At 34.7% G+C, this 23,641-nt stretch overlaps 2 protein-coding genes and 1 long non-coding RNA gene across 3 annotated transcripts; 1 reads left to right on the plus strand and 2 right to left on the minus strand.

Annotated features, from left to right (window-relative positions):
- Positions 1 to 789: 789 nt before the first annotated feature.
- LOC130243238 (protein S100-P-like) lies at positions 790 to 7,398 on the minus strand. The gene is made up of 3 exons (XM_056475335.1): positions 7,296 to 7,398; positions 5,923 to 6,054; positions 790 to 2,890 (listed from the first exon to the last, which is right to left on the minus strand). The coding sequence occupies exons 1-3, from the start codon at positions 7,305 to 7,307 to the stop codon at positions 2,717 to 2,719; spliced, it is 318 nt and encodes a 105-aa protein (XP_056331310.1). The 5' UTR covers positions 7,308 to 7,398; the 3' UTR covers positions 790 to 2,716.
- Positions 7,399 to 7,807: 409 nt separating this feature from the next.
- On the plus strand, positions 7,808 to 12,723 carry LOC130243748 (uncharacterized). The gene is made up of 4 exons (XR_008839164.1): positions 7,808 to 8,089; positions 9,082 to 9,196; positions 9,339 to 9,436; positions 12,639 to 12,723. It is a non-coding gene; the product is annotated as an uncharacterized LOC130243748 (long non-coding RNA).
- On the minus strand, positions 7,824 to 23,450 carry dcst2 (DC-STAMP domain containing 2). Its single transcript, XM_056476034.1, has 15 exons — positions 23,177 to 23,450; positions 22,417 to 22,587; positions 20,627 to 20,728; positions 20,318 to 20,512; positions 19,733 to 19,798; positions 18,103 to 18,316; positions 16,990 to 17,147; positions 14,342 to 14,506; positions 12,554 to 12,721; positions 10,992 to 11,092; positions 10,567 to 10,697; positions 9,267 to 9,397; positions 9,080 to 9,167; positions 7,999 to 8,076; positions 7,824 to 7,902 (listed from the first exon to the last, which is right to left on the minus strand). Exons 1-15 carry the CDS (start codon positions 23,448 to 23,450, stop codon positions 7,824 to 7,826), a joined length of 2,121 nt encoding a protein of 706 aa, XP_056332009.1.
- Positions 23,451 to 23,641: the final 191 nt, after the last annotated feature.

Raw genomic sequence — 23,641 nt, forward strand, 5'->3', positions numbered from 1 at the left:
TGCTAGTATTTGATACAAGCGGTTGCCCATCGACGTAAAGGGACATAAAATAGGCCTGGCTTTGTTGCATCATTATAGTTTTAACGCAACTGTATGTTACAACGATTTTTAGCCTGTGCACATCAATAACGATAGAAAAGAGACGACAGCAAGAACAGATATTACATTGATTACCTCGTGATTGATGAAAATGTATTTGTTCCTTCACCTCTCTGTCTGTCTCTCTACTCACCGTTATGTATACTCGCTTTATCCCAATTTGGGGTCAAAGCGTTTACATTTTTTTTCAAGTGGGTTTTGTTTGTAGGCTATCTATCAATCAAAACGAGTCTCGTCATGGTTCCTCGTGCCCTAAATCCATTCGAAGCTGTCAGTCCGGAAGATAAACCTGAAAGTTAAGCAATTTCTTTGTTTTTAGGTGACCTATCCCTGGTCACCCACTAACTGTCTGTCATTTTCAATACTTATGGTCAACTCTGCATAATGTAAACACTAAACATGTGGAAAGGCAATTTCTACATTAAAGATCAGTCTGCTTAAGTAAATGTGTGAGGCAGAGCTTTCTCTAGAAATTTGCCTCAGTCATTGTTTTTTTTAATGTATTTCTTGAAATGTTTGGATTTTATTATTCCTGTTTCTTACTAAATGATTTCTTTCTGTTGTTAAAGGTATAAAAGAAGAAATATTGTTATATCTTAGTGAAACAAAGTGCATCATCCTTTGCAGCCAAATCTGTTCTGCGCCTCACAGATACCATATAAACCAGAGAAAATGGAGGAAGTGAAGAGCGTAAGTAAAAGCAGAACTGGTGTTATGCTGTATTTATTTCTAGGAACTGAAGGACCATTGTCTTTGGACCAGTTTGACAAGAAAAATTCTCATACCTGCAAGGCCCTTCTATATCATACATTTAGTAACAACAGTACAGAGTAATGCCAACGCAGTGCCAAATAGAGTGGTTAAATCAATTAATGTTATAAATAGATAAAGATCAAAAGACAAGAAAGAACTAAAGTGTGAAGAAACAAACACATCATCAAATTTGATTCAAGCAATCATACCATGTTTTGCTTTTATGGTTAGAGCTTCTAGCATTGCTCTCACTCCAAGAAAGAGCAAGTTGCTAGTAAGCAACTCCCAGGCCCACTTTCATAAAAAAAAAACATGCTTGAATTTTGAATTAATCCCCACAGTATGTTTACATGCCGTGTTTATGATGTACATGTGAAAATTTTCATACTCATTTTTGAACTACACTGTTCCAATTTACTATGACCTTTTATGTGAAGCTGCTTTGACACAATCTACATTGTAAAAGCGCTATACAAATAAAGGTGAATTGAATTGAATAGAATTTTTACATTGACCTCTTACAATTTTTAAAATTCTTAAAATCTTTATTTCTAACTGTCTAATGCTGAAATTCTGCAACAAATAGTGCTCAAAAACAATTTGATGCTCCAAAAGCCATAACTACAACTAGAGATGCTCTGATCAGGATTTTTGCAGCTGATACAGAGTACCAATTCTGATGCGTTAAGCTTTATAATGCATAAAGCACGTTTTCCCTCCAAGTATGCTACTTACAGTGCTCAGCATAATTGAGTACACCCCATTTTGAAAATGAATATTTGTATCCATTTCTAAGTGATTATAGGCAATGTATTTTGGTACATTTAAACAAAACAGACTTTTTTAAACTGATATATTTATTAAAATAATATTTTAGTCACCAAAAATGTATAAATTGAAAGATAATACAATTAAATTCAAGAAAAATATTGCAAATTACAACCTACAAAATTTCAACAAAATTTTTCAATTTTTTGCTTCTCTTGATTTTTCCTATTTTTAAATTTGAATTTACTATTTTTTTAACATAGAAATTTGGGTGTACTAGTATTGAGTTTTAAAAATGTTTACCTTAAATGTATTATATGAATAATATGACGATTTAACATGCAGATTATTAAAAATAATTCCAAGTTTGGCTCCCAGCTCTTCCATCATCACTTCTAAGTTTCATATTTAGGCTCTCTGTAAGCCTAAAGGGACGTGGAATGGTCTGTTGGGTTCCCATGAGGATTAAATAGCAGCTATACAGATCAACAATGATTATCTCTTTCAAGTTCAGTGGTATTTTAATTATTCCAGCTCAGCAATCTTAGCACATTTAATAATATCAACACAGATAATTACATTGTGTTAACATAAACCCAAATACAGTACAGTATATGTTGTGTCATCACTTTCCCTCTAAAATAATTCACATTATATGTTTACGAATTCATGTCAGTCAGCACAAACAAATACGATCACAATTGTCACTTAAAAAAACTTTTTTTTCCAATTATGTGTATAAAAAAATAAAGTTAAAATATTGAGCAGGCTAAAGGTGACATATAAACACAAAAACACTTCAGCACCAGAACAAATAAGGAAATAAATGCGCCACTGGATCTTACGTTATCTGGCCAAGCAGGTGTGGCTCAGGTTACACTGATGATAGAGATTATACTGGTGGTCGGTTTCATAAGGGCTTGAGGGGTATTTTTTCAGGAAGCTCCTTGCGACACCTAATTATGATAAGACCAGTGACCAGCAGAAAAATGCAGAGGAATGATGGGAAATAGGAGTGACAGATTGGACGTGTTTTCTCAGGGCAGTGGCAGACACCTACGTAATGTTGACTGGTCTTGTTTGCTCAGGGCCGGTCTTACATCAGACTGCATTTCACACATTTCACCTGCTTCTCTTTGCTCTGCGATCCAAATTGATTATTGGCCAGAGACTCAACCAGTTGCCAAAAATCCTTGAACGTGATGCCCTGCCCTTCTTCCACGTTCATATCCTTCAGGATTTTGCTGAGTCCTTCCTGGTCTCCTGCTGTCTGAAAGAGAATAAAAAGGGTGGGGAAATTAGAGGGTGTGGAAAACTGTGCAAATCAAATATTATCATGATTATACATTGTTGGCCAAACACTTTCACTTGTCTGAATAAACTTATCATTGATTGATGTCTCATATAAGGGCTGCACGATATTGGGAAAAATGTAAATTGCCATGTATTTTTAATTGCGATCTAGATTGCAATTTTTCTTCAGATAGTTTAATGATTTTAGATTGATTGTAGGCCTGTCACGATATCTATTTTAGTTGTATGCTATATTGCACCAAAATATATTGCGATAATCAATATTAGTGTCATTGAGACCATTTTATACCACTCATTATATAAATGTACGCTCTTCCAAACAACACAAAATATTTTATTCTTAAGAATTAATTCATTAATTTTCTTTTTGGCTTAGTCCCTTTATTAATCCGGGGTCGCCACAGCGGAATGAACCGCCAACCTTCCAGCTGCAACCCATCTCTGGAAAACATCCATACACACTCATACACTACGGACACTTTAGCTTACTCAATTCACCTGTACCGCATGTTTTTGGACTGTGGGGGAAACCGGAGCACCCAGAGGAAACCCACACGAACACGGGGAGAACATGCAAACTCCACACAGAAACGGCAACTGACCCAGCCGAGGCTCGAACCAGCGACCTTCTTGCGGTGAGGCGACAGCACTATCTACTGCGCCACCGCATTGCCCCATTCTTAAGAATATTTCATTTAATTATTGTCATTTTAACAATTTAATAATTAGGCACTGCAATCAGAATGTGAAAACTTGTATCCTAAACAAATAAAAAATAATAAATGTTAACAAAAAAGTGCAGTAAAAGTAACAGAGGCTGCGATATCTGCTACCAGGTTTTTTTTCAGTTGTCAGACACCCACATTAAAATATACTATAGTAATATATATTAAATACTATAGTGTTTTTTTAACCATACTGACACCTCCAATAGAGATAGAAATGTTGCACAATCAGCTAAAATTTTGTTAGAATTGCTTTTTATGTATGGGCGATATATAGTTGAAGTAACAATTATTAGCCCCCCTGAATTATTAGCCGCCCTGTTTATTTTTTTCCCCAATATCTGTTGAATGTAGAGAGATTTCTAAACACAATAGTTTTAATAACTCATTTCTAATAACTGATTTCTTTTATCTTTGCCATGATGACAGTAAATAATATTTGACTAGATATTTTTTAAGACACTTCTACACAGCTTAAAGTGACATTTAAAGGCTTAACTAGGTTAGTTAGGTTAACTAGGCAGGTTAGGGTAATTAGGCAAGTCATTGTAGAACGATGGTTTGTTCTGTAGACTTTTGAAAAAAAAAATAGCTTAAAGGGGCTAATAATTTGACCTTAAAATGGCTTTTAAAAAATGTAAAACTGCTTTTATTTTAGCTGAAATAAAGAATAAAAGATTTTCTCCAGAAGAAAAACTATTATCAGACAAACTGTGAAAACTTCCTTGCTCTGTTAAACATAATTTGGGAAATATTTAAAAAGAAAAAAAATTTAAAGGGGGGCTAATAATTCTGACTTCAACTGTATATTGCATCACCAAAAATTATTGAGGTCATGTCCATGTGTTGTGCGATATATCGATATATTGATTATTGTGACAGGCCGAATTGATTAGGATGATTTTGTTGGAGAGTGCATAAAACATAATCAACAAATTATAAGCGGAGATAAATAGAGCAATTTACAAATGATACAGAAATAAAATGATTAAATGTACAATAAAGCTGTATATTCTTCATCGTGTAAATAATTCAATACAATTAATCTTTGTTAAAGCTACAAACGTAATTTTCCTTGTGCTCAAATACTTTAAACTTGCTTAAAATGTTTGAACAAGCCTTAAAACACAAGCAATTGATACACTTTTCACTTAACTATAGTTAAACTAAAAATAACTAAATTGTCATGTGTTGTAAAATGTTGCACCCAGTAAACTATAATCCTGATTCCACACTGAACGTCCTGCGATGTGACTATTGCTGAAACTATATATATCATGCAGCCCTACATCATATTGAAGTTTTACATTTAGTGAAAATGATAAAAACTTGAAATATCTGAATTGAACTCCAGAATTGCTTCTTCTGAAATTGCATGCTGTGGTACATTTGGTTCGAAGTTGTCTTATGTAGCATGAATGTGAAATGTGGATGACTGTGACTGTCATGTGAACTTTGGCATCAATTGTGTCATTCACAATTCTTCTCTTATGTCCTCAAGGGATAGTAAAATATTCATGGAATGCACGCTTTAGACTCTCATTGAGAGTAGGTATCTAGTTTTTGCATATTTGTTATGTAGTTTTTTGCATACTGTGTAGTTATTACTATGACTCTGGCATTCTATTTGGTTTGCGTACTGTTTTATGTCTGCATTTTTTAATGTAGGAATTGTTTGAGTTTCTTAAATGATCATATTTTTAATACATATCTTTAGTCAGCTCTAAACTATGATAAAATATTGTAAATAAAAGTTGTGGTTTATGGTTTAAATGTTTTTTTTTGTAATTATGATATTGTTGATTTTGAGAGACTTAAAAATTTGCTGAAATGGTGTGATGACAGAATTTTGTGTGCTAATATTACAATTACAGATTGTTGGCTGAATTTTTGTGTGCACAAAAATGGGAAAAAACTATGGAAGCTCTTAAGTTTCCATAGTTTTTGGGATTTCTGGAAAAAGCTTGTTCTGTTATCTAGCTGAGCACTTATCAGAATCAACAAATTGCTAATTTCCCAAGACTCTTGACAATCCAAATAATGTCTTTAAATGAATGTTTTATAGGTTGCACGTCAGTCTGTTATTATAGTGACATCAAATTTACATTTTCATACATCTAAACACTATGCCGAACAAAACATACTATGGTTGGTTGCTTTAGATGTCAAGTATTCTCTTGCATGGACAATAAAAGCTCTAAAGAAATCTAGACTATTGTCTTAAGTTTAAAGGTCTAGCTACTCAAGGCTCTTCCTGACTTACTTTCACCATGGTGGGCAGCTCTTTGGAGAGCATGCTCTGGAACTCTTGGGCTGTGAGCGAATCAGCATTATTCGGTGATGCTGAGTAAAAGTTTGTGACCAAGGTGTTGATGGCCAACTCTAGATCTGTGTACTACAGAGAAGGAGCAGTTTAGATTCAAGTGTAGATCAAATGTCTCCATAGAAATAAAATATTTAGAACATTATTAATATATATATATATATATATATATATATATATATATATATATATATATATATATATATATATATATAGCAATGCCATAGAAAAATCGTCCGGAGTTCAAGAACATTCTAGTCAAGAGTTCTTAATATAATACATTTTTTTTATTTTGAAGAGGATTTTAAGGTTATATAGAACTTTTTTCACTGTGAGGAACTCCTTTTGTGGTACGTAAATTATCTATGGATACCAATAAACATAATTTATTTTTAAGAATATGGTTTTACCACCTTTTTAAGGCCTTTAAGTACTTCAAGAAGTTGAAACCATGTCAAATAAAAAGGTGGTTCAGTAATAACATACAAGATTATAATACCCATAATATTAATATCTATATTATAATCTTCTATCTCACAATACACAGCAAAAATGGTTTTAAAATTGTCGCAACTTTATTTAACTTTTTACAAGAATGTCTATTATTTATACTCAATGGGGTTCCAAATCTTGTAAGTTAATAATGTAGTAAAACGTAAGGTAATTAAATTGTTTAAAGACTGAAATTAATTTACAGACTGTAACTTCGGATATTGACTTGGCCTAAGGAGGTTTGTGTTTATTAAAGCTTTGTTCTATTCCTCATAAAATCCTCTGTATATCAGTTATAATCCATTTGTTTGCTGTTGAACAGGAGCTGTAGAGACCTGTTATACCTCGGCTCTACAATACATTCCACTGCAAGACAGTTCAGCATGACTGACATCTTCTAAAACTCTGGGCGTTGGTCACAAAAAAGAAATTAAACACATGTATACTAAACGCGGTTATTACTATTGTTGTCTTGTTAGCGTTTTTAAACTATCTACTATCTATATATAACGGATATTGTTCCAAACAAAGTAACCTGTAAATGTATAGGCTACTGTAGTACAGCCTATATAGGCTACGTTAAATGTAAGATAGGCCTAATAGCTCATGCGATAGTCGACATTATAAATTAGTCAATTTAAAGTAGACTACATAAATACCTTTTAGTAAAACAAAGTTTAATCAAGATTAATACAATTAGAGAGATAGAAAAGCCTGTTTTTAAAAGGGTCAGTCTTTTAAATCAAAGTTATGACAAACAGAAAATTAAGCTTAAGTGAAATAGGCTAAGCAACAAAATACAGCAAAAAATAAATGCTTACCTCTGTCGCCATTGGGCTTGTTTCAAGTCCCGTGCGGAAACTAGAGCAGGTGAAGAGAAGTGAAGGTATTTCATCACCTGACCAGTGTAGCTTTGCGCGCCCCCGACACGCCCACTCTTCACGAGAGCGCGGCTATTGTCAAAGTTTTTACAGTAGTCAGTTTGTGAATTCGTCTTCATTTTTGATACAGACTGGGACTGAGATATATTTGGCAGTTTAATTTAAAATAGCTAATTTTAATATATATAAATTGCTATATTTGTATTACATGTAGCATAGTAACTGCGGTTTACTCTACATTCCTTAGACATCGACGTTAGCCAATGTAACCAGACATACCACATTCTGACAGATGTAATGAGATTACACGAGTTAACGTTTGTAAAATATTTGTAGTTTCATCACGTATTATAGTGTGGCCAAGGTTATAAAAACACACGCATACAAAGCTGCCTCTGGTGTAGCACATTTATTCACGACCATACCCAAATGTTCTCTACACACCAAATGCATAAAGCACATTCAGCCTTAAACTTTGTTAATAGCCTCCATATTTTGATTGCTAGTTTGGCAATTGATCCATACGGAATGATCCTGATTAAAGATACTGTAGTAAACAAACAAAAAAGACAAAAGGTTATACTGCCAATTTGTCCTTTGGATCTGTACACCTTAAAAATAGTGTTTTAATCTGGACACACACCTGATCTTTGCACTCTTTTCTCTTGTGCTCTGAGGTGAGGTTTCAGCTGAACAGGTTTGCTCCTCATCACTGGAGTCTCTAAAACAACAAGGTAACCTCTATTTAAAGAACTTTGCTGTCCATTTTGAAAATGGCAAGAAAAAAATTATTCTGAACAATGGTCATATTTTAACTTTTTTCGAATCACAAAATCTCTCCTGCATGATTGATTTTTTTCTTTATAGAAAAATGGATGTAATATTCTCTCAGCCCATTGAGAGAAAGACTCTTATTCCAATTTTCCAATAGATTTTTTGTTTTTACATTTTTTTAGGACATCACTTTAATGATTATAACTTTAGTATTCAGAAACCATGTTCATTTAATTTAAATCATGAAATGTTTTCAATTTAACACATTTTTAAGACCTGTTTTCATTACTTGGTAATCATGCACGCACGCACACACACACATGTCCACTTTATTAGGTACACCTGTCCAACTGCTTGTTAATGCAAACTTCTAACCAGCCAATCACATGGCAGCAACGCAATGCATTTAGGCATGTAGACATGATCAAGACGATCTGCTGCAGTTCAAAACTAGCATCAATGACTGACAATGAGTTCACTGTACTCAAATGGCCTCCACAGTCACCAGATTTAAATCCAATTTAGCACCTTTGGGATGTGGTGGATGTGCAGCCGACAACTGTGTGATGCTGTCATGTCAATATGGACCAATTTTTCCTCATATCTCTGAGGAATATTTCCAGTACCTTGTTGAATCTATGTTACGAAGGATTAAGGCAGTTCTGAAGGAAAAAGAGAGTTAGTAAGGTGTACCTAATAAGGTGTACCTAATAAAGTGGTATAAAATTTCTTATAGCAATGGAATGCAAAAAAATTATTAGATTTACAGTTTGATATATTCATCCAAAATGTCCAAAATTCCTTGACATTCTTAAATAAAGATTTCCATTATTACTGTAGGACTATACTGGAATTTCATCAGCGTTGTCTGAAATTACAGAAATCATAAAACCCTAATCTGATTAATTCCAGTAATGATTGGTGTCAATCTATTTCTTTTTTTGACTTACAGCTCTTCCTCTTCCTGGAATGTGAGGGGTCCTGTGCAGAAAACACAGATTTTCCCCATCAGTTTGAAGCACAGCAAACAGTAACGGCCTGTGAAATGAAATCATTTTGCCCAGCAGGTTAGTCCGTTTTTTTTTTTTTGACTATCTAATCTGAAATCAATCTTTTCCCTCAAGTGAAAAAACTAACCTGTGCAGCGAGGGGTAGGACAGATGTGCACTTCATCATCACAACCTCTTGTCTCCAACACTTTCCCACAAGCCATGCAAGATTCTTTCCCGATATCCAAGAGCCTGGCTATGATGGAACCCCCTGGCAGACTGTAAAACAGGGGTTGTTCAGGTTTTAAGACAGTACAGGTATGACTTATTAAATAAGCTTTCATTTAAGACACAGTAAAGAAATTTAATTGCTTGAAGAAAACACAATAAGCTATAATGTTCAATAAATGTACATTTATAGGGAGCACAGAAGTCACCAATGCCTCAAATTTACAAAATACAATTTTATCTCCATTAGTTTTAAATTTATTATAAATAAATAAGAAATTAGTAAACAAATTGATTATGGTTTAAATAACTGCTGTTTTCCCCTAGTACATTTGTGTTTTTTTTTGCTGTGCAGATGTGTAAATATTTTTAAATAAAGGTATATTTACTTGGGAAATCAAAAAAGAGAATTTTTAAACCTCACTGATAGATATTCAACTTTGTTTCAACAATGTTTTTGTTACAACGTATGTATTACAAGAAATATTTCTGTTTATTAATAATACTGAAAATATTTTTGCTGGTTCAAATGTTTATGAGAACTGTGTAACATGTGGAACTTATCAAAAATACAAAGGAACAGCACTTTTTAGTTGAAATCACAGTTGAAGTCAGAATTATTAGCCCCCCTTTGAATATTTTTTCTTTTTTAAATATTTCCCAAATGATGTTTAACAGAGCAAGGAAATTTTCACAGTATTTCTGATAATGTTTTTTCTTTGGAGAAAGTCTTATTTGTTTTTTTTCGGCTAGAATAAAAGCAGTTTTTTTTTGTTTTTTAAAAATAATTTTAAGGTCAAAATTATTAGCCCCTTTAAGCTATATACATTTTCGATAGTCTACAGAACAAACCATCATCATACAATAAATTGCCTAATTACCCTAATCTGCCTAGTTAACCTAATTAATCTAGTTTCGCCTTTAAATGTCACTTTAAGCTGTGTAGAAGTGTCTTGAAAAATATCTAGTAAAATATTATTTACTGTCATCATGGCAAAGATAAAATAAATCAGTTATTAAAAATGAGTTATTAAAACTATCCTGTTTAGAAATGTGTTGAAAAAATCTTCTCTCTGTTGGGGGGAAATTGGGGGGGAAAATAAACAGGGGGGCTAATAATTCAACTGTTCATAATATAAATATTACTTTAATTTAAAAAAATACTGCTGCCGAGATGTTAAGCAGATCAAACGTGTGATTTTATAGCAGTTTATACTCACTGTTTGGCTAGTGTTTGTATAATGCCATCTTGTTGCTGGTCCACCTTGTTTTGTTGTACAGCTTTCATTAGTGCTTTTCCCAAAGACCCACGCTGAGTGAGAATATGCTTGTGGAGGTACTGAATCCTCTTCTGCAACATACATTCATGTAGTTTACACAACTTTATATTCAATTAATTTGTTCAGTCATTGTCCATTTACAAGCCAAATCTGACTTACTCTTCATAAGTACATTAAAGTTCTTTATTCTCCTCCATTTTGTACAGTTGTCTTCAATTGATAAAATTCTTAGTGCTTTAGAAGTATTAGCAAAATCTCGGTATGATCGGCTTAGTTTGTTTTGGCAAATGCTTTATATCAGTATACATGAATAATAATTCTAATGGTAAATGTGCATGAAACTTTTAAAGCTGTTGTTGTCTTACTTTTTCTCGTTCGGGATGGTACCTGGCACACACAAACCTCCTTAAACGTTTGACGTAGCCACCAGCAATCACAATAAACAAGGTGAAGCCATAAAGGAGACCTTTGTTTGAAGAGAAGACAAAGGTCAAGAATATAACCAAATAAAAGTTAAATGTTTGCATATAGTTCTTGTTTTTGCTGTCATTAAGCTGTGGTATGTGGAGTACAATATAAAAACATTTCTATCTAGAAAAAATATGGCAGCATCTAAAAGCAATAAAAAAGATTTCAGAGGTTGCATCCCAAGGTGGGAAGGTATCCAATTTCTGTTTCAATTCTCTCCTGAGGTTCCATCCTCTGATAGAATTTCGAAGAGTCCTGTGCATTCCATTTTTGACAGTTGAGCTAAAAATAAACATAATATCTCGAAGCACTGTTTGGGGGTAATTTTTTTTATGTTAATGTTTGTGAGAATTTCAAGAGTTTACACAGTTTGAGCTCAGGTCTCAAGAACTCTACTGCTTGTTATGGCAAATGGCAGATAAGGTATTGCTATGAAGATATACTGCTGATTAAGAGCTCATCTATGGTGCTGGTTTGGTAAATTTACCTATGTCGCATGTTTTTGAACTGTGGGAGGAAACCAGAGAACCCGGGGGAAACCCACATGAGCACGGGGAGAACATGTAAACTCAGCACTGAAATGTCAACTGGCTAGGTAAAGACTTGAACCAGTGACATTTTTGCTGTGAGGCAACAGTGCTAACCATTTGGCTCCCATGCCACACTATCAAGGAAAAGTTAGGAGTAGGGGTGGAAGGGGGATTTTTCAATACGTAGATGACTAAAGCAAGGCACTCTGGTTATTTATAGAGAGTTAGGAGTCATCTGATTAGTGACTCATGCATTAGCTAATGCGAGACCAGCCGCAGTCAATCATAAGCAAGTGATCCTCTCTAAATTAGTTCATAAATAAACTTCACTTAATATTGTAGTACGCAAATGTATCCCCCAGTTATTACTAAAGTGTAATATTTTTGTAGTACATGTTTATATCATTATGCTGTCTCAGACGTCTGTCTGAAATCAATTTTACAAGGTCATGGTGCAATATCAAAAAATATTTCTGCTGCTTGTTCAAACTACTTATATAAAATGAGTGGAAACAACACAATTCATGGGTTTTGGGGGAGAACAAAATTGTTTTATCTTCAATCCACTTAAATTTGCAAAAAAGTTAACTTAATTGATTTGTCTTAGGACAAAAAGAAGGAATTGTGTGGAACCCTGATTTTTTTTTACAATACACAAAGGCTGCCTGCCAGCTAGGGAAGTGAGGCAATAAAACAGAACAGCATGTGTTTAGTCAGATTTAAAGATCAAACATATCACTTGAAGTTGTATTACAGTTCAGGTTTCATTGTAAGCATCTAAAATACACTTCAATATCAATAGCACGTTTGTAAATAATCAAACAATGGTTCAGGGTTCTGCTGTTCAGTGCTTGACCACTAGGAGTCACTGTAAAACAACAGTTTGAAATTCGTGTAAATAATAGGCCTACGTCGAATTTTATTTTTACCAATGAGCAGGTATCTCATGTAGTCAGGTTCCGAAAGCTTCACGAGACATTTCTTGCTTATCACAGTGATGTTTCCTTTCTGCAGAATGTCAAATGAGGCTGCAATGTCCCGGAAGATATCTGAGGCGTAACCAGATCCATTTACTTGGACTGCAACTACTACTGGAGCTAAAGGTAAGCAAAATGGTGACAGAAATCATTAACAAAAACAGTTGGCCGTAAAAAAAAAAAATTAAGATATTGACTTATTATATATCTTTGTTAATTTAAATGTGTCATCAACTGGATTATATTTTGTTTTGTTTTGTTTTCTTTGGTTCACTTTTAAGAATTTTTTAACAAAACAAAACATTTTAGAGATAATAGGCATAAACAGTAAAGACATAAAAATATGGCTAATAAATACTTTTTTGGATTTGTGCCGTGTACTCTGAAAATCATATAGGACATTTTGGTTAAAAACACATCAAAATAATCATTCAATTTATAATGGAAGTGACATACCAGACTTTTTACTGTCAAAACAACAATACTCTCAAATCCAATCTAGACAACACACTATGCATCATGTGAAGTCTACAATGAAGTTTAGTTTAAAAAATGAATCATCAATAAAGTAAACAAGCAAAACTACAGTGTCTTACTAATACAATCAAAAGCTAATATTTAAATGAAGATGGAACAGGATTATTATCAGTGATGATTTTATCTAAATTTAGTGTGGAGTGGCCCAACAATTCGCCAACAGTAATGCGATGTCAATTCAGGAATGCTATGCAAAGACAGCATTTTTCAACAAATTGACACTACACAATGTCTTGTAAACCTCTGAGGGATCACTGTCATTTTGTTTCTCCAGTAATCCTGTGTTTGGTCTATATAGTATTTTCTCTACTCCAATAAAGGCAGAAAAATTGGATGGGGCTAAAGAGGGAATGATGTGAATAAGAAGGCGTCTTATTCTGTAGAGGCCATCTTTCATCACACTATCATCAATTATCAAATATCAAAATTTAAAAGCAGTCATTTTGGCAGCTCAGTTTTAACAAAAGCTTTCTTTTGGCCTAACAAGAAAGGTTTGAGTTATGAAACTTCATTTTTATAGTACAATAATCTCTTACGTGCCAAAATATCTAATTTAATTTAGTTACATACAAATTAGGGCTGCACGATATTGGAAAAATCTGATATTGCGATATTTAATTTTTCTGCAATAAACATTGCGATATGAATACAGTTTGACCAGATAGTTTGAATAGCACTATTTGATGGTTTTCTGGGGAGTCTAACAGTATTCAGGTACTGAAATTGACTAATCACAGTGCAAATAATGCTTTTCTTACTTTGCTTTGTCTCATTTCTAGTCCAAATATCTAATAATTTTTACATCAAATAACATTGTTTTGTTTTCACCTTCAGAAGAAAAAAAATGAATTTTTCCTTAAAACTGCCAGTGGAGTAAAATAATCTTGTTTTTGCTTCGAAATGTAAATAACTGGACTAGAATTAAGACAAAAATTCTAAGAAAAACTTTATTTTACATAAATACATAAAGTTCCATATAAATAGAGTAATTAAAAACAATTCTGTAGCTCCTTTCAACTATAAACCAGACTCAACATTGCATATCTAGCAATGTGGCTATTGCAGATGCACACACTGCGATATTGATGCTGAAACGATATATCGTGCAACTATAATACTAATTTAATTTATTTACATACTAGTCAAATTGTGCAATAAAAAGCATAGATTGAAATCAAACTGTGATTTTCATCTCATGTGTACCTTGTGCCACGATTTCACCCTGGGCCAGGTGGTGAACCAGCTCGAACATCCAGAACACCATGAGGTCAACAGCTATCAGGACAACGGTCATGACCACAAATCTGAGCAAAGACAACATCTGACCTGCTATAGCTCGTCTTTCCCTCACTGTCAGATACAAAGAGTCTGAAGAAGACATAAGAAACAGTCATTATCACAGTCAGATCTGTGTGTCTGTGGTCCTGATGAAGTTAAATTCTACAGTTTATTATCTGTGGTAGTAGCACAGAGAGCTCTAGATCAGTATTTTTTTTAAATGGTTTCACTTTAGAGGTATTTGGCAATCCAACATGGGAGGAATTCCATGCAAATGTCAATCTTGCCATTAAAAAAAAAGAGGTTTTTGCCAAAATATCAAAACCGTTTCTGCGTTTTTTTCATGTGTCAGCAAGTATTTTACAGTGCTTTAAAAATACTCAATACTCTCTAGTAATGTTTTTAAACAATTAAATTTGATTTAGCAAAATGACACAAGTGCAAATTTCACATCTGTCACATCCATAATGAAGTTTTTTCCTCATAAATGCAAAAATTGTCAAATAAAATAAAATCAATTGTTTTTGTACTATAGTGAGCCAACTCTTATCCTTTTGATTACTATTATTTCTTTTGGCTTGTGCAGTTTAATTCACAGGATTTCTACAAAGTATGTTGTATACTGTAAACTCTCAGACTAACGCATCCATAACGCATGTTTATTTTCATCATTTAAAATATAAAAAATGTTTACAGATTGGCATTTTTCTGCTCCCATAACTCTGTGGTTAGTTGTTTTGGAAAATATCATCAAAGAGTCATGACCAAACTTGTATCCCATTTTATTTCCTTTAAAATGTAAGTATAAAAATATAAGTGTATAAAGATCAAAATAAATACACATATGAATAAATGACAAATAAATAAATATAAAATTATTGTATTTTTACTTTTCTTTACATATCTACTATATATATTCATCTTTTAATTTGTGCTTTCTTACATATCTTTGCAAATGTAAATATTTATGTCTTTTTAATTTTGTCCAATTTCCCATTCCATACCAGTCAGGTATCTCATGTCATCTGGTTCTAATGGCTTCATCATGGGATATTTTTTGTTAAGCTCAGTAGAATTTCCTGTTTTCCTTTCCTTTTTGTTTCCAAGCCCAGATTTGTCAAAATAACACCCAAACTGTATCTATTGGATATCTAATTTGTTTTAAAGGGCACCTATTTTACCCTTTTTTCAAGATTTAAGATAAGTCTTTTGTGTCTCCAGAATGTGTCTGTAAAGTTTCAGCTTAAAACCCCCATCCGATTATTTATTAAACCTGTTGAAAACCTATTGAAACCTATTGAAATCTACTGCTCTGAACACATTGTATCTGTTTTTGTTGCCTGTGCCTTTAATGCTAGTTCTCCACGCCCACAGTTCCCACATGCCTGTAAGAGTGTGCCTCAATCTCTGCCTCGTCTGCATCAGATAAACAGCACAGTGACAGATATGAAGGAAGCAGATCTCACTTAATGTTTGTGAGAAATACTACAGTAAGAACTTTCCCAATGATTATTTGATGTATTTGTTGTGGAGTTAATTCAACCCTTTCAATGAGTCACACACAATGTCGTTACAAAGTTCACACACACACACAGCGGACACACACACAGCGTGCACGTTTAACTTTGCACTGTTTTTGCATGGCAAATGTCACAAGATACATGTTAATCTCCACTACTGTATGGATATCCTTTATGTTAATGTTCAAAATAAACCTGATTTAATGTCCACGACCCGGGATTTAAGCTTCTTCTTTTATAATTGTTAATCGCTGTGGCGATAAAGACGGTAAAATCACTGTAATTCATTACAAACATGCACTGTTTTAAAAATGTTTTAAACTTGCAAAGCTCATTCTTGATTACATTTAATGATGATTGATTACCACAGAGAGCTGAACATATCTCTTAATCCTGGTTGCTTTTCGCACGTCCTGTCTTGTTGACATGATTATATGCGTTACTATGGAAACATGTAATATACGGCTGTCAATCAATTCGGTGGGTGAGGAAACCGTACTCCTATGTCACGTTGCGGTGGGCCTCAAAATGGGTGGGATTTGGATCCTATTTTAATGTCAGGAAATAAAAAAGAGACTTACTGTGTTTATATCACTCCAATATGACTGTGGATACTCTATACCTACACACAGTTCTGTCCAAACAGCTCACAAAAGATGATTTTCATCATAGGTGCCCTTTAAATTGTAAATATGCATGTAGGTTCAAACACTATGGAACATTTTCCATGACAATGACAGTTTTGCTTTCTTTTTCCTCCCAAGAACAGATGTGCCAAATTTTGTGGGTTACTTTACAGCTCTTTGACATGTTTTGTCTCCCTCATTGTGAAATACAATTCCTGTTCTCTGATAGTTGTTGATGACCTTTGCCTTGTGAACTTGTTCTCCTCTTTCCTGGTTGGAAAGTGTCCTCCTCCACATTTCTGAACCCCTAAGCCTTCTTCAGCTCTATTTCACTTATCTAAACATTCTTTCCTTTCTTCCTTCCTCTTGACCCTTCACCTCACACCATCTCTCTGCTAACGTACACATGTACAGTGTATTCACTCACAGGGCCTGATGTAGGTGAGAGTTTCTCTGTGGCTGAGAGGAAGTACTGTAGCTTTGCCTTGTCTGGAGCACTTCCTGTCCAGCTCAATGAACTGGTCCGTTATGTAGAAGTTCTCAAATTCATCATTATGGAGGTACTTATTTTTGTATAGAACGACCCTGTTTACGATAAAAAAAGACATATGAGCATAGCACAAATGGGAATGGATGTACTGTATATTCATAGCAGAGATGTTCTTCATGATGCCTGTGTGATCTGTAGGTCAATCTACAGGACTAATTCACTCAGGAAGTTCTAGTGGACTTATATTAACTATAGGTCTCAGTGGGCAACACAGTGGGGCAGTTGGTTCGAGCTCCGGCTGGGCACATGCCCCAGTAAATTGGGTCTAGCGACGCCCATGGTTTTCTGTAGTGTATGCGTAACAATGCAGTTGCAATAATAATAATAATGATATTAGAATTACTATTATGTTATGATATATTTACAATTATTAATCACATTTATTAATAAAAAATGATTAATTAACAATTTTCAGACAGAATCTGGACATTTTTTGCTATTTCTGCAGAGAATTTAGTAAAAAAAATGCAGATTTAAGTTTTTAGATCATAACTAAAAACTTAATATATGAAATAAAAAATAATACATTTTATACTTTTATTTAATGTTTACAATGCAAATCTAATGAGATCAACTTAAAGCAAGTCTTTCATATAATATGTCCTCTAAAAGATAGAAACAAACTATTGTGAATTAATCATAAGAAAATGTTCTTATTTGTCAATATTATTACTAAAAATTTAGTTAAAAACTGAATAAATATAAATTTACACACATTTACACATGTAAATAATTAGACTCAATGATAGGCTAAAAATCTGCTGAAATCTGTGGATCTCTGCACACGCAGATTCTGTGTGGGCCTAGCTATAATTAATTAATACTCAATGTCTTAAATTATTACAATGATTATTACAGTTGTAAATCAAATAAAAAAAATGTAAACAAATTGACTTAAACAAATCCTTTGATAGTACTGATATAGTGAACATGTTATAAATGTGTGTGGATATTTACTATGACATGTTGCAATTAACAGGAAGTACATACTGGAGATAGATGAAGAGAAGCATGAAGAAGCCTGTGTATGTCAGCAAGGCCTTGAGCTCCTGCAGGAGCACCAGCTCTTCAGACACCTCCTCCATGATCTGCTGAGCCGCGTCCTGCATAGACTGACTGCTGTTCATGAGAAGCTTGAAGTTGATGGAGGTAGAAATGTTGAATTCAAACTCTTTTTTAATTCGATCAAAGGCTGCGATGGTTGCTAGAGGTAACAACAAAAAACAAAGTAACTATTAACAAACTTTATTGTGTTAAATAGAAATTTTAATCTTTGTACAATCTGGTTTAATCTTTGTTTTTAAACGTTTGTATCTTTTGTAACAAACATTGTACATCTCTCTATATTTAGGCTAAAACACTGCATTATTTATTTATTTATTTAGGCCTATTTATTTGTAGTTATGTTTATACTTTCATTTTAGTTGTCTTTTATTTCTTTAATTCTATGTTCCAAAATGAATCCTCATTGCATTTAACAAGTTTACAATGATAATAAAGCTTGTTAGCTAGATTTTAATGATTAATTAAGGAATTATAACGCATTGTTCCATCGTTTATCTTTGTTTACAAGTAGCACAGTATTTACAGCTACTGTTTAGGCTATTTCTGTCCACTCGCATCCCTTCCATTTGTGCCCCCTGGTGGCATAGTCGCAAACTGCGTCACACCTAAAAAACACGTTCTTACTCCTTTAGAGAAGCGGCGGTACAAAGCACGGAGGTAATGCTCATATTATAGTGTCACCTACTGTATGTCCATTTTTACAGCTCCAAAAAGGACTACATTTTCTGTGTCTAAAACAATTATAACTGTGTCATATTTAAGAAACAAATTGCATTTCACTGAGATACAGAAGATAACATACAATAGATTTCTTTACCAACACAAGTCCTGAAGATAAATTACTACCAAAAATTCATTCATTTGAAGGATTTCAAATAGGATATACGCCTATACCACATGTACAGAGCACCTGGAGGAAACCCACACGAACACAGAGAGAACATGTAAATTCCACACAGAAATGCCAACTGACCCATTCCAGGCTCGAACCAGTGACCTTCTTGCTGTGAGGTGATCGTGCTACCCACAGCGCCACCGTGATGCCCCATTTGAAGGATTTTCAACATCTAAGTTACATTAGGTTTACAAAGCTGTTGATTTTCAATGAAAATAAAATCATAATGATATTATTTTCCATAAACTAAAAGTTAAGCAGGTTTTAGACGAGTCAATAGTCAGAAACAACAGTTTTTTTGTGGCATTGAAATTTTATAATTACCACACATACAAATTTATCCATATATACATACAAAACAAACTCAGATATCACCCACAGGCCAAACTTGGAAAAAAAGACCAAAGTATTACCTATTTTCCATTTGTATCATTTACTTTTACAAAATAATGTAAAAATGTAAGCCTGTTAACAAATAATGCATGACCTTTTGCATAATTGGCATTGGAAATTATTATTTTTTTTTTTATTGGGGTTCAGTACAATTTTATTGTTTTTTCTTTTCAAATAAGGATGCACAAGGGTTAAAGAATCACTTTATACCAAGAAATCACTTAATACCTTTCAAAGTATGACTAGTCTCAGAAAAGCTGTACTTACGGTAAGCCAGAGTGGTCTTCAAGTGTTCTGCAATGTATGATGGTAAGATGCAGAACAGCTGTCCCACTGTAGAAAAAAGTTCATTGATACAATTAATAATATGCAATAATTAAAAAAAACTTTGAAAAAAGTAGCTTCTTTTAAAACTAATTTGTGTTTGTATTACTTAAAAACGCAGTGTGGAGCAGCTAGAGTTCATGTTTGGATTTGCAGATGAGGTCAGTCTGTTAAAAATGTAAAAAATACATACACACATGGGAACTTAGCCACCACTATTCACACTATAACATTAAGTGTACTTAGGCATGACAAATGTGACACTTATTGTAAATAAACTGTGTATATATCAAGCATCTGAACAGTACTCAAGAGTCTCTGTAACACAGGAACCATTCGTCACAGTTGCTGCACCAGCAAAATAGGCATAATATACCAAATGTAATGAAGCCAAACCACTGTGACGCAGAAAATAAACAGGATACAGTGAATTACAGTACAGAATCAGTGCGTCGTGGTTTGAAGGCTTCCCGTTGGAGTGTAATGACAGGCCTCTCGTGGCACTATAATCACATGCTAGTGACGCACCGCGCGCGAGTCCGCAGAGAGTCTGGAAACCATCCAGAAGGTGGCAGAAAAACGAAAACACAGACAGCAGCTCCATGCAGCTCTCACGGGCTTCATCAAACAGTCCAGTGCACTTCTGATAAGGCAGACCCAGATTGTCATTACACGCGTCGCCGATATCTGCTAGAAAGTGCAGTACGTTTCTTAGAGAACGGGCTGGAAAGGAAACAGGGAGAAATGGAGACGTCAAACATGCACAAACCTCAGACCTCAGGCAATAAAATGAAAGGCACAGATGATGGGTTTTATGGATGTTTATGATTCACTTACCAACATGCCGGACAGATTCACTAAGAGCCGTGATGAAGTTTTGTGCTCGGCCTGCCATCGAGTAAGCATTCCTCGCCATTTCCTTGATCTTATTCAGGGCCGCTAAAAGTACAACAGTATATCAGAACAGAAAACATGCCATTTTTTAATACATCTGAAGGCCGTGATGGCCTGAATCAGATGTGTTTGAATAGAGAAAACAGATCTCCCGGAAAGTAATTTCTAGCTTGCAGTAGGCTTACAGTGTAATGTAAATCTTTTATTTTTATGTAATATGTACATACAGGGATAGGAAAATGAAACTAAAACACTGGCCAAGTTAGTGTTCGAGGTTTCATGGTTCAATTTGACTAGCCTGGTGGCCAGTTTTCATTGATCTTCATTCCACCAGTAAGAGCAGAGTGTGAAAGTTTAATTAGCAGAGTAATAGCACAGTTTTGCTTAAAATATTGCAATTCACACAACATTATGGGTGACATGTCAGAGTTAAAAAATAAACAAATTGTTGGTGCCAACATAGGCTCATTTTGAAAACATAGCCCTATATACATTTCTGGAGATTGCGAATTATGCAGCCAGAAGTTTGTATGGCTGCATTTCGTGTTTAAAACGCACGCTACGGGGTGGTATGACGCTGTTCCTTTTCACGCTTACCAGCTGACCACTTACCTTCGTATGGACGGCCTTCCCTCTTTTACCAGTTTGTCCAGTTAGCTTGCCATGTACGTCGGCGGACTTAAGATGCAGAGAGGAGTTGACCTTGATGACAGGGTTCGAAACTGGCAAAGAACGGTTACAGTAAGACGAAACAGAAGCCAAAAAATAAAATAAACAAGTAATTAACAGGGTGAGAATGTGGTAAAATCTGAAAAGTGGTATAAATCAAGTGAAGGCTTTTCTTTTTCTAGATTGCTTTTTAAAACTGTCGGTTGGGTTTAGGGAAGTGGGTGGGCGAGTCAATCGGTGCTTTTGAAAACACTGTTGGTTGGAATTAGGGAAGGAGGAGGGTGGTTCAGCCGATTGGTCAGTCAGTCAGTCGCCAGTCTGTCTGTCTCCAGTCTCTGGTGGATTTGCGCGTGAACAGCAGGTATGAATGGCACTCGTGAGATAAATTTGAGATCTTAAAAGAGTATACAATGGCCTCTGGTGGATCTGCGAAAACAAAAACTGCAAAAAACATAGCTCCTGGGACATATTTGGTGCTCTCCAGAAATGTACATAGCTGTACGTTTTCAGAATGAGCCTGGATTAGTTGGTGCGCATCTCGCTGGCATTGCTGTGACCAAGGCAGCAAGTCTTTGTGATGTATATTAAGAGTCACAGTATCTAGGCTAATGTCAATATAACACCAAGAAGGATGAACCACATGCAACAGGAGTAACTGTGGAAGCAAGAGGAAGCTTTCTGAAAGCGATGTCTGGGTGCTAACCCAGATTCTATTCAAAAATCATAAAACCAAAGCTCCCCAACTCACTGCATAATTAAATGTGCACCTCTACTCTCCTGTTTCCTCCAAAACCGGAAACTATTCTGCAAGAAAAATGGCTCAAAATTCCTCTAGCCACTGTGGAGGACTTGTGCTTGACATTCCCAAGACAAATTGATACTGTATTGGCCGCAAAAGGAGGCCCTACACCATACAAATTAATTATTGTGGTCTAATTCCATTGTCCAATCCCTGTATATTTCTTAATAACACTTAAATACTTCTTTCTTTTAAGCAGATGTTGTTATTTTTGAAAGAGGTGAATTGTTGTTGTCACTGACAATGATTTTGCAGATGGACTCACGTAGCAGAGGGTTGGCAGCACGTTGCAGGAGTTGTTGTGTCTGATTCATGGTAAGTTCAGTGCCACAGATCACACTGTCTGCGGCCCGTTCAACATTCTCCATCGTGTTGCTCACAGGGCCGTGGATCACCAAGGTACAGATGAGGAAAAGAAGCACATTTTTACCTCTCACTTGAAAACAAAGAAATAAATGGGAGTATCATGATAAGCAATGCAAAAGGGATAACTGAAAGTGGGAACAAATTCGTAATACAGTAGTTTAAATGTAAGTCAAAATATGTTTAGGGCAGACAAGAGCTAGTTGTCACTTGAGGAAGGACTTGCTAAAAGTTAAACATTTATTGTTTTGTTTTTTAAGCTCAGGTTGCTAGTTTACTTAGAGCAAACAAGAAATGAAATTGATTTCATTTTTGCTTTTCTGCACTTTTTGGACATCATAATTACAAAATGTAAATCACACACACATATTGGTCTGTTTTAGGTATGACAAGGCCTTTTGTGTTCCGAGATAGCCTATTTGATTTTTCTTTCAGTAAGGTATTTTCTTTGCCCCTGGACAGCAACTGTAAATACTAATATTTTGTTTCATTTGTTACTGCAAAAATAGAAAACCTACAAGAAATGCGTGACAATGTCTATTCAATTTAATCACCTATGGCTATAAGTGCCTCAACAGCATTTACACGTAAACTTTCCACATAAAACACTGTAACGCTTTATATGTTAATGTAAGAGAAGAGAGTGACAGGTGTCTACTTACTCGAGCACAGCACTGGAAACATCAGTATGACATTAGTGCGCACGCGCTCGGAGAGTCCAGTTCCAAACCCCGCGAAAACGGCGAGGATGGTGGTGCTGATGACGGAGAACCAAACGTCGTGATGTTGGATGTAAAGCGCTGTGACCCCGTAAACTGATGCGAGGAACAGACCGAAAGCAAACCCAGCGAGACTGCGCTTCACCTGTCGCACCGCCAAACTCCTCCGCGACCGTTTCTTCCTAAGAGACGTCAAAACAGGTTCCTGTGGAATCATCCTGAAGTAAAATGAGAAATACTAATAATAAAAAAAACGTGACTACAATTCATTATCAGTTTAGTGATTAAAAAAGAGAGAAAGACGAATTGATGGAACCAAAAACATCAATGTTTTTTAAAGATTTACCTGAAGATCTTGTTGTGCTTGTAACTGGTCTTCAGTGAAAAATATCATCGGTTTTTCATTAA

This window comes from Danio aesculapii, chromosome 16 (assembly GCF_903798145.1).
Source record: "Danio aesculapii chromosome 16, fDanAes4.1, whole genome shotgun sequence".
NCBI lineage: Eukaryota > Metazoa > Chordata > Actinopteri > Cypriniformes > Danionidae > Danio > Danio aesculapii.